General features: G+C 41.1%; 1 protein-coding gene across 2 annotated transcripts; it reads left to right on the top strand.

The window, feature by feature from the left end:
- The first annotated feature begins 3981 nt into the window (after positions 1–3981).
- Positions 3982–8882, top strand: LOC147884815 (pentatricopeptide repeat-containing protein At3g02330, mitochondrial-like). 2 transcript variants are annotated; one of them, XM_087397621.1, is made up of 2 exons: positions 3982–4303; positions 4466–8882. In XM_087397621.1, exons 1-2 carry the CDS (start codon positions 4185–4187, stop codon positions 8322–8324), a joined length of 3978 nt encoding a protein of 1325 aa, XP_087253747.1. In that variant the 5' UTR covers positions 3982–4184; the 3' UTR covers positions 8325–8882. The 2 variants fall into 2 exon arrangements, with proteins under 2 accessions (XP_087253747.1, XP_087253746.1); XM_087397620.1 differs by having other exon boundaries at positions 3982–4380.
- Positions 8883–10861: the final 1979 nt, after the last annotated feature.

Raw genomic sequence — 10861 nt, 5'->3', positions numbered from 1 at the left:
ATAAATATTGCCGATAAGATCACAAATAACAAAGCTAGCATTGTTTTTGAAGAGACAATCAAAATATACATTCACAAATGCTCTTGATACAAAGATGAGCTTCCTATGGCAATCAAACATGGACATACAAGATATTTAACAACAACATATTGTACTTCATACATCACAAAAATGGATAGCACAATATTAACAAAAATCCTTTAAGAAACAATGATGCATGAAAAAGAACTCAAAAATGCAAGAGAAACTAAGAAGCATGGGAAATGCATCTCTATATGTACAACAAATGAGAACACAATTAGCATGCTTAATTACTTTGTCTTAGTACCACAAAGAACAGCAAGGGAACTTTAACAAATAAATGCAAACCAAAAAGAAACTAGTGCATTTATTCTTAGAAGAAAACACTAATTACAAAAACTAGAGAGAGAATAGGCAAACATAATATGTGAAGCTATTATAGACAAATTTGGATAATATTTACCTTGCGATATTTGCATCTAAATATAACTATAAAAGAAGAAACAACAAAAAATGTCCAAGCCAAAAATCATAAGATTTATAAAATTCAACTTCGTAAAAGACCTTGACAAGTAATACTGTGAAAAATTATTGTTTTACTATCAGTTCAATAATGATGAAGACCAGGAACTCAAAACATGAGAAGATTACAATTCTCAAAAAAGCAATTCTTCTAAAAAATAGAGTTAATACACATACGATTATAATGATTTGATAGGGGAAGGAAATAAGATTGTAGACATAAACACACATGAGCATACAAATATCAATAGCATTCATTATGCATATGAAAATGATTTGCACAATTAAGATATCACATTATAAGATATGAAAAAAATTGACAAATTCACGCAATAATTGTTATTCCCATAAAAAAACAAATTCTACTACAAAATGAAGATTTCCTCAAAAGAATTCATTCACTAAATGCAAAACAAAGAGAACTATTTGATGACATCATGATATGAGAAAGGATTTATGCTTCCCAAAAAATACAACTCTTTCTAATAAGGGGAGTAGGAACATAAAAGACATCCCATCTCCTTCTTATAGCTCAAGGTTTACTTTAATTATATAGTCAAATAATTCCACATATAAATTATGAATTACTGTGTGTTTTAATGTTGGCTTACATAGGAAAAGCAACTTATAGCATTAGTGGCACCACTATACATTTTGAGTCTAATTACCATTACACAGCATAGACTTGATTTCTTTATCAAGAGACAAACTAGCTATCTTTATGAACAACTACAACTACTTTGTCAATAGGAAAATGAACTTTAGACTTTGTAAACCTTTGCATGAGAGCCTTCAAAAGAAATCATACTAATACTTTGGAGATGTTGACATTACTTGGTGCAAGGATTTCTATCAAGCAAAATTGGTAAAAGACACTTGGGTGTATAAACAAAAAAAAGGCAATTATACAAAATGGTGAACACATATTGACTTACAAAATCAATATGCTATGAACTGAAAAAAACAATAAGACTATACAATAATGAAGTTTTAGAAGCATTAAACTCATTTAGGAAATGCACAGACATAGAAGAACAATTACAATAACTTAACAAAACTTGCTTTCATAAACCACCACAGGATCATACTTTCCAACATCTATACTTCAATATATTGGAAATGAACAAAACTATATAACATTAAGGCAACCAATAAATTTATTTACAACAAATATTATTCCACTAAAATATTAGAAGACCTAAAGCGATACACAGACTATGAACCATAATACTAATAAAACAAGGGATGTTCATTGAGTTATGTTCAAGAAATATTAACCAACAAAATGGATAGTAAATGGTGCAAATGGAGTTTTGAAGGCCATGTCCACACACAACAACAAATACATTTTATGGATAGAATTTCAAACTCCACATATAGGAAACAAAACAAGATACGACAACATAGATGCATATACATAAAAAAGGAATGGAAACTTATATTTGGGAAAACAAAAGAAGTACAAATTGTACATCAAGAACAAGCATGTTAACTTGAGAACAATTTCCAATCCAACCAACTCTAGCTAGAATGGTCCATAGAGCAAAAAACTTACTGTGGAGAATTTAGCATTTTGACTATGAGAAATCGATACGCATGGACTTGCATGTAAAAAAAGTTGACAACGGTTGCTTACTTTAAGCACTTGAACAAGAGCATTTCTTTGTAGAAAAGGATTTTCACAAAGAAATGGAAAGACTAACATATGAATCAAGGTGGGAAATTTTGAGTAGAAATAAACGACAACCACAAAAACGTACTATACTCATGCGAGCTCTGACTACTAGATCATTACCACATATAAGGAAGAAATATAAAACGCTACATTCATAAATTTAGACATTATCTCCTTGAAAGAAAGCAAAACCAAAAATTGTGATCCATGTGTTCCAAATAATTTCCAATGTTTAAATAATCACTCCACTTGCATGTTTGATACAAATTTCATCGACATTGAAAACATAAAAACCTTCCACATTATGGTATAGAAATAACAATAGCTCATATAAAAGGGCAAAACAAAGCATACAAATTTCTTAACATATATAGACCACCATCCAAAAACTCTTAAATGTTCCAAATAAAGAAAATATTATATTAGTAGGTGGCTTTAATATTTACATGTCGAAAAAAACAACACAATCATCAACCCTAGAGAGCAAATCATGAATGCTTTAAATTGCAACCTACAATTCAAGGAGACTATGACAATATATCGAACAAAATTATATCACATCTAGACCAACATACCAATGCAAAAAATCAAAGCTTGAACCACATACGCACACTGGACAATCGCTCCATAACTTACATATATGTGTAAAATAAGAGAACTTCTCTTACAAGATTTTTTCATCACTCATAGCAAAAATAGAAATATCCACAACTTCAAAAAATAGGGTCATAGTGGTTTTTCCACCTTGTATATCTGGTGGCGACTGGCAGTAGTGTGAGTAGGGCCCTTTATTGCACAGAGCCAGATTAGCTTTTTGCAAGACTAACAAAGACTTCTTTAGCCAAAAAAGAGGTGGCGCCCATGGGCATGACAATAGGTGGCCTTGATGATTAGAGGTTGGAGATTGGAGGCCCTTACAAGGCTTCTTCGTGCTTGCTAGTCAATTCAGCTGAGCGACACTTAAAATCATATTCTCGTGCCTTTTGCCAGTGTTGCAGGCTACTACATCGTTAGCCTAGTAGCTCTGTTTGAGGTATGCAGCACACCATTAAAATGCCTAAGCATTGTGATTTGTTGGAAGACTTTGACCTTCAATGGATGAAACAACCTGCAACATTCATGCACGCCTCATCAATGCTACTTCAAATTTGAGCGAAGGCTACCCACACGCTTGGGTGGGCACTGGCAAGTGTGTAACTGCCCTTAGAGACCAAAGACAGTGTTGCCTGCCCATGGTGCATTGAAATGCATCTTGGTCGTGGGTTGGATGTGGGTGGACAATTTTGCCCGTCCATGTCGATGGGCATTGCGTGATGATCCGTGGCCATGCACATTTGTGGTATATTTGTAAACCTCCTACAAAAAGCTCCCCACATTGTTTCCTCTTTCCAAGGTTGGAAGTCCAGCAATTCATGGCTCAAGACAGTATTGAAGAAATCGGTCTCCATGGTTACACACCAAGCGGACGAGATATATGCAAAAAGTCTGAGCATTTGAAAGAGCCTATGTGGTCTAGTGTGAGAAACGTTTGACTAGATGTCATGGGTTCCAACCTTGCTATCAGGGCTAGGGTAGGCTTTGGGTGACCGCCTTTTTGCACGACAGATGATGGCGTGCCATGTGTCATCGACATGGGCCAGTGCGGTCATATGTGTCATCCACGTGACACGAGGTGTAACTAGCCTAAGCACCTCCACAATACATATTCATATGAACATATAGGATCATTTTAAGCCATCTTCAGCTCAGTAGTAGAGCAAAGGCTTTGGTAGCATCAACGATGAAGCTCAGCTGCAATACAGTTAATACAGCTACTATTGCAGCCCAAAACAACCCTCTTCCCTCCCAATTGTATCAGAAACCACGCTTCTGGGGCGGGCGTTGTATTCATGGTTTGCCATCGTTTTCTGAGCCTTTCTGCAATACAAGAGTCCATATCCTTGTGCTACAGTGGGACTGAGTGGAAATGCAGAGACGATGTGGTCCAGGATGCAAATTTTTGTCTTCATACTTCCAACTTTCTGCACTCCCCAATTGCTTCAATTGTTTCATCGAGGTAGCCAGAGTTGTGGGATCTTGTCTTGTGTAAGGCCTCTCTCTTCTCCTTTTATTCTTTCCTTCGTTTCTCAAGGCTTAATTTGTAAAATTGGAAGTGCTCTAAGGTATGTATCTTGTCTGTTTTAAGTAGCTCTCTGCCTTCCTCTTCATTCTTCATGATATGGGCCCACGGCTTCGGCTGCTCTGCAGTCATTGCTTTGTAGGAGGTAGAGCTGGTATTGCAGACTACAAGCGGTGGGCTCCGCGAAAAGACGTCAAAGAGATTCTTACTAGTGCTGATGGACATTTAAATGAGCTTCCAGTTTTTATGACGAATAGTTCGATGCATATGTATGTTAAGCGTGGGAGTATGGTGGATGCTCGCTATGTGTTTGACAATATGCCAAAGCGGGACGTCTTGTCATGGAACATCATGATCCTGGGGTACGCCAAGCAGGAACAGGGTGAGCAGGCTTTGGAGTTATATGCCAGGATGCACCAGGAAGCTGTTCAATATAGTGATAGAACCTTTGTTGGTGCATTGAAGGCTTGCAGTAGCCTGGCAGCAGTTAATAAAGGAAAGCAAGATCACGGGAAATTTACGAGAATGCAATGCCTAGCAAAGGGTAGAGCCATCCATTCACAAGTAGTAAGGAGTGGCTTTGAGTCGGAACAATTTGTAGGAACCACCTTGGTAGACATGTACTCGAAATGTGGCAGCATGGAGGATGCACAGTGTGTCTTTGACAAATTTCCTCATCGCAGTGTTGTCACTTGGAACATCATGATCCTGGGGTATGCTGAGCACGAAAACAGTGCACTGGCCTTGGATTTGTATTCACAGATGTACCAGGAAGGTGTCACAGCAGATCACCAAACTTTTGTCGGCACCGTGAAGGCTTGCAGTAGCCTGGCTGCACTAGAAAGGGGGATGCAAGTTGAGGGAAAATTTTTTAAAATAGTGTGCCTGGTGAAAGGTAGAGCCATCCATTCCCAAGCAGTAAAATCTGGCTTTGAGTCAAGTATATTTGTGGGGAACACCTTGGTGAATATGTACTCAAAATTTGGGAGCATGGACGATGCACAGCGTGTTTTTGATGAATTGCCTTATCGTAATGTGGTTACATGGACTACCATGCTCCTGGGGTATGCTGAGCAAGAAGATGGTTTTCTTTCTTTGGAACTGTATGTGCAGATGCACCAGGATGGTATCGTAGCAGACAATCGAACCTTTACTTGTGTGTTGAAGGCATGCAGTAGCCTGGCAGCACTGGAAGAGGGGAAGCACGTTGATGGGCAATATGTGAAAATTGGGTGCCTGGCAAAAGGCAGATGCATTCACTCTCATGTCATAAAGAGTGGCTCTGAGTCAGATGTGTTCGTGGGAAACACTTTGGTGAACATGTATGCAAAATGTGGGAGCATGGATGATGCACAGTGTATTTTCAAGAAATTGCCTCAACGTGATGTGGTTACATGGACGAGCATGATTCTTGGGTATGCTGACCAGGAAGACAGTGCTCTGGCCTTGGAATTGTATGTACAGATGCACCAGGAAAGTGTTACAGCAGATTGTCGGACCTTCGTTGGCACATTGAAGGCTTGCAGTAGCCTGGCAGCACTCGAAGAGGGGAAGGAAATTGACCAGGGATTTGCAAAAAGGGGGTGCCTGGCAAAAGGTAGAGCCATCCACTTTCAAGCAGTAAAGGGTGGCTTTGAGTCAGATGTCTTTGTGGGAAACGCCTTGGTGAATATGTATGTGAAATGTGAGAGCATGGACGATGCACGTTGTGTCTTTGACAAACTGGCACATCGTAATGTGGTTACATGGACTACCATGATCCTGGGGTATGCTGAACAAGAAGACTGTGTCCTAGCTTTGGATTTGTATGCACGAATGGACCAGGAAGGTATTGCGGCAGATCATCGGACCTTTGTAGCTCTATTAAAGGCTTGCAGTGGCCTGTCCACAGTGGAAGAGAGGAAGCAAGCTGATAAGCAATACGGGAAAATAGAGTGCCTGGCAACAGGTAAGACCATCCACTCCCAAGTAATAAAGAGTGGCTTGGAAGCAGATGTATTTCTGGGAAACAGTTTGGTGAATACATACGCGAAGTGCGGAAGCATGGAGGATGCACGTCGTGTTTTTGACCAATTGCCTCTGCATAATGTGGTTACATGGAATATCATGATCCTGGGATATGCTGAGCACGGAGATTGTATGCTGGCTTTGGCATCGTATGCACAGATGCACCATGAGAAAGTTAGAGCAGATCATCGAACCTTTGTAGGTGTATTGAAGGCTTGCACTAGACTGGCAGCTCTAGAAGAGGGAAGTCAAGCTGAAGGGAAATTTCTAAAAATGGGATGGCTGGAAAAAGGTCGAGCTTTCCACTCCCAGGTTGTAGAAAGTGGCTTTGATTCGGATGAATTTATGGGAACTGCCTTGCTGGAGATGTATGGAAAGTGTGGCAGCATGGAGGATGCACACAGAATCTTTGACGATTTGCCTTACCGTAACGTGGTTACATGGACAATTATGATCCTGTTATATGCTGAGCAAAAAGACAGTTTGATGGCTTTGGAATTTTACACATGGATGCACAAGGCAGGTGTTGCAGCGAATGATCGAATCTTTGTTGGTGTATTGAAGGCTTGCAGTAGCCTGGCATCACTGGAAAAGGGGAAGCAAGTTGATGGAAAATTTGTGAAAATAGAGTGCCTGGCAAAAGGTAGAGGCATCCATTTGCAAGTGGTAAACGGTGGCTTTGAGTTGGATGTTTTTGTGGGAAACACGCTAGTGAATATGTATGTGAACTGTGGCAGCATGGAGGATGCACGTCGTGTTTTTGATGATTTACCTTATCGTAGTGTTGTCACATGGAATATTATGATCCTGGGGTATGCTGAGCAAGAAGACAGCGCAATGGCTTTGGAATTGTATGCACGGATGATTCAGGAAGGTGTCACAGCAGATCATCGAGCCTTCATTGGTGTATTGAAAGCTTGCAGTAGCCAGTCATTAGTTGAAAAAGGGAAGCTAGCTGATGGAAAACCTGCACAAGCAGGGTGGCTAGTGAAAGGCAGATCCATCCACTCTCAAGTATTAAAAAGTGGATTTGAGTCAGATATATTCGTGGGAAGCACCTTGGTGGATATGTATGCCAAGTGTAGCAGCATGCATGAAGCACGTTGTGTTTTTGACAATTTGCCTTATCGTAATGTTGTTACATGGACTACCATGATCCTGGGGTATGCTATGCAAGAAGCAAGTGAGGAGGCCTTTAGACTTTATGCACAAATGCTAGACCAAGGTCTGTCACCAGGTAGCTTGACCTTTGTCGCCATCCTGAAAGCTTGTAGCAACACTGCAGATCTGGAAACTGGAAAGGAACTCCATTCTCAAATTAGCTGGGTTGGATCTGAGAGTACTGCAATTGTGGCAACCGGTCTTATTGACATGTATGCTAAATGTGGGAGCATGGTTGATGCCCACCGGTTGTTTGATGCACTGCCCCAAAGTAATGTAGTACCGTGGAATGCTTTGATTGCAGGATATGCCCGCCAGGGAGAATCTGAGCTCGTGTGCCATTTGTTTGAGAGAATGAAGCAGAAAGGCATACAGCCAGACGACCTCACATTTCTTAGTGTTCTCACTGTATGCAGTCATGTGGGTCTGGTGGACAAGGGCCACAAGTATTTTCAGGCTATGAACAAACAGAATGCCATTATGCCTACTATTGAACACTACGCTTGCATGGTTGATCTTCTCGGTCGTGCAGGCCAAGTGAATGAGGCAGTGGCCATGGTGGAAAATATGCCTTTTCAACCTAACATTGTTGTATGGTTGAGTGTGTTGAGTGCTTGTCAAAAGTGGAAAAATGTAGATGTTGGAAGGCACGCCTTTCAGAACGTGCTGAGACTAGAAGAGAAACTTTCTGCAGCATATGTCTTGATGGCAAACATATATGCTGATGCTCACATGCGGGAGGACTTTGATAATGTCCATGTAATGAGAGAGAATGCTCAAGCATGGAAGTATTTAGGACAGCTGCCGGTCCAGCAATGAGAAAGAATGTTGAATCATCAAATCATCCGGGGCATGGGTGCTGGACTGATCTCTTGGGATGCATACAGTTGTGTGCATATATATTTATGCAAAGTTGATATGCTATAGTCAATGACAAAGGAGAGATCAGATGTGTGAACAGCATGATGCTGATGCCTTTGAATATGTCCTTTCTTTCAAAATAGAGGAGGGAAGAGTAAGTGGGCACAGTGGAAAGCTGGTGGTTGCTCGTGACCTAATGTATGCATAGGTGTATCATAAAAAACAAAAATTTTTTATTCTCATCATAAGACCCCGGCTCTTATGCCGAACAGAGCATGGCCACATTTTTGGATGAGGTGAGTGTTTTGCAAGTACAATGACAGAAAGGGCTCTTGTGGGGATCATAGGTGACAAACACTGAGCAGTGTGCCCCTTTATTAGGGGCAGCTTGAAATGCATCCCCAAGTTGGTGAGTATTGGTGCAATAGGCACTGACAGAAACGCAGTCCGAAGACCTTTGTATAACCATGTCCCTCACCAGGGCTGTATTTCCTTTTTATGGTTACAAAAACTGTCTAGCACCTCTCCACAAGAATTCAATATCTGTTTGAGATTTCTAGGTGGCAATCATACGAAAGGATGTATCCCAACAAGAACTCTTTGTGAAAGACAGCTCTACATATGTGAATCTTCAACAGATCACCAACACATGCTCCATAACATGTCCTCCCCATGAAGGCCTCAGATAGTAATTGCGATTTGTAGTTAAGGAATTTTGGCACGTAGCAATTCTGGGGAAAGGTTCTAGGTAATCTGTGATTTGTAATTAGTAGGCTTTGGAAGGACCAAATGATACCAGAGATCACAGTTCCAACGCTGAGAGAAGTTAGGTTTAAGCAGGAGGTCTTGATATGAGAATCTTTGCTAGATCACCGTAGGAACACCAAAGGTCTCAAGCAAGCATTAAAATTTGCAGGGAAGAGATTTTACCACATGGCAATTTCATGGGTGTTTGTGATTTGCTATGCAAGTGTAACAAGCAACGGTTAATGATTGTGTAATTCGCACAGCAAGACCACCTTTAAACCTTAATGCGAGTCGTCTTTGTGTATGCACCACAGAGAGGGAAGAGAGAGACAAGGGTTAGAGATAGAGAGTCGACAACTGATTGGGTCCTTGTACACACTGACGGCCCCCTCCTCCAATATAGGGAGAATTTGCTTTAAACTTGGAGAACTTGAAATACAAAGGATACTCTTCTAGAGTGCATGGAGCTCAACTCTAAAGAGAGCACCTGTGAACACGTAGAGCTGACCCAAAGACTTGAGAAACAGCTCCAGCCAACAACCAAGGCCTTGTTGTAGACCGCTCTGCGAGGCTAGTGATGAAGCTAGTGCTCAACCGTTTGCTGTCCAAACAACCTGCTGTTGCTGTGTGTGAAGGCTACCAGGAATCGCGATCTAGAAGAGGGCTGATTCACGCCTGTCTTGGACCTGCACGGGTGCTGCAAGGGGCTGGTACGGGCTGAAGAAAGGCTAGGATCAAGAAGGGCCAAGAGCCCTTTAAATAGGCTCCAGCCAGCCGACGTGGCCAGCAAAGCGGCCAACCTGGTGCTTGTATGCTACTTGTGCTTTGGCTAGAAGATGTTTGACTCAGGCCGTAATCTCCATCCATGGTCTCTGTATGTCTTATTAGTTTGAAGAGATGGAGAAATGAAGCTTGCAAGGAGAGATGAAAATCTCTTGCCAAAAGCTGCTTTATATGGTGTGCGACCAATACACGATGAATGTCATTAAGAATGGCCAGTACTAGAGGAAGATAATGCTCCCACTTCGACGTTGTACCATGACAACACACTTTAAACACGTCGAACACTAGCTAATTGTAGATTTTTGTATGTCCGTTTGCCTGCTGATGAAATGCGATAGTTTCTCTAATTTGGTGCCCAAGTTATCAAATAGGGTCCTCCAGAAGTGAGAGGTTAACTTCGAATCCTTGTTTGATGTGATGGCCGTGGCAACCCTCCAACGAGATACCAATATCAGATAAACCCGTTGTTGGCCACCAGCTTACAAGGTACAAGCATGCAAACTTTCTAAAGCGATCAATAATAGTTAAGCGCACTGTGTATTGCGCATGCCTACTGATGTTGGAAGGGGCCCCATGAAATCCATGGTGAAATACTAACCTTGCCAAAGCTTTGTCTCACTTTCATGGTATTCGTTGTTGGTAAGTACTCCACCCACCTAGGACATATCTCTTATTGCAAATAAGACAACGTCCTTCCCTCCTTGTATACACACTTTGTCCCTCCTGAGACAATCCATGACACTCTATCCCTCCTGAGACAATCCATGATTGCACAACACCTAGCATTGCTTGCAATTCTCCTCTTGCACGAGGTCCATGCACCATCTGCCCAACCACAAGAAGGAAGAACAAATATGAAGAATGCCACATCATTATGGATAAAGGCATAGAATATACTAATACACAAGCCACTATGCATTTTGAAAGAGCCCTGGCTGCCTCTGTGGTGCCAGGCCACTCTTCAC

The sequence above is a fragment of the Dipteris shenzhenensis genome, chromosome 26 (genome assembly GCF_047967505.1).
Source record: "Dipteris shenzhenensis isolate YYH24624 ecotype China chromosome 26, Dip_SZ_1.0, whole genome shotgun sequence".
NCBI classification, from domain to species: domain Eukaryota; kingdom Viridiplantae; phylum Streptophyta; class Polypodiopsida; order Gleicheniales; family Dipteridaceae; genus Dipteris; species Dipteris shenzhenensis.
This window is presented reverse-complemented; position numbering and strand designations above follow the sequence as displayed.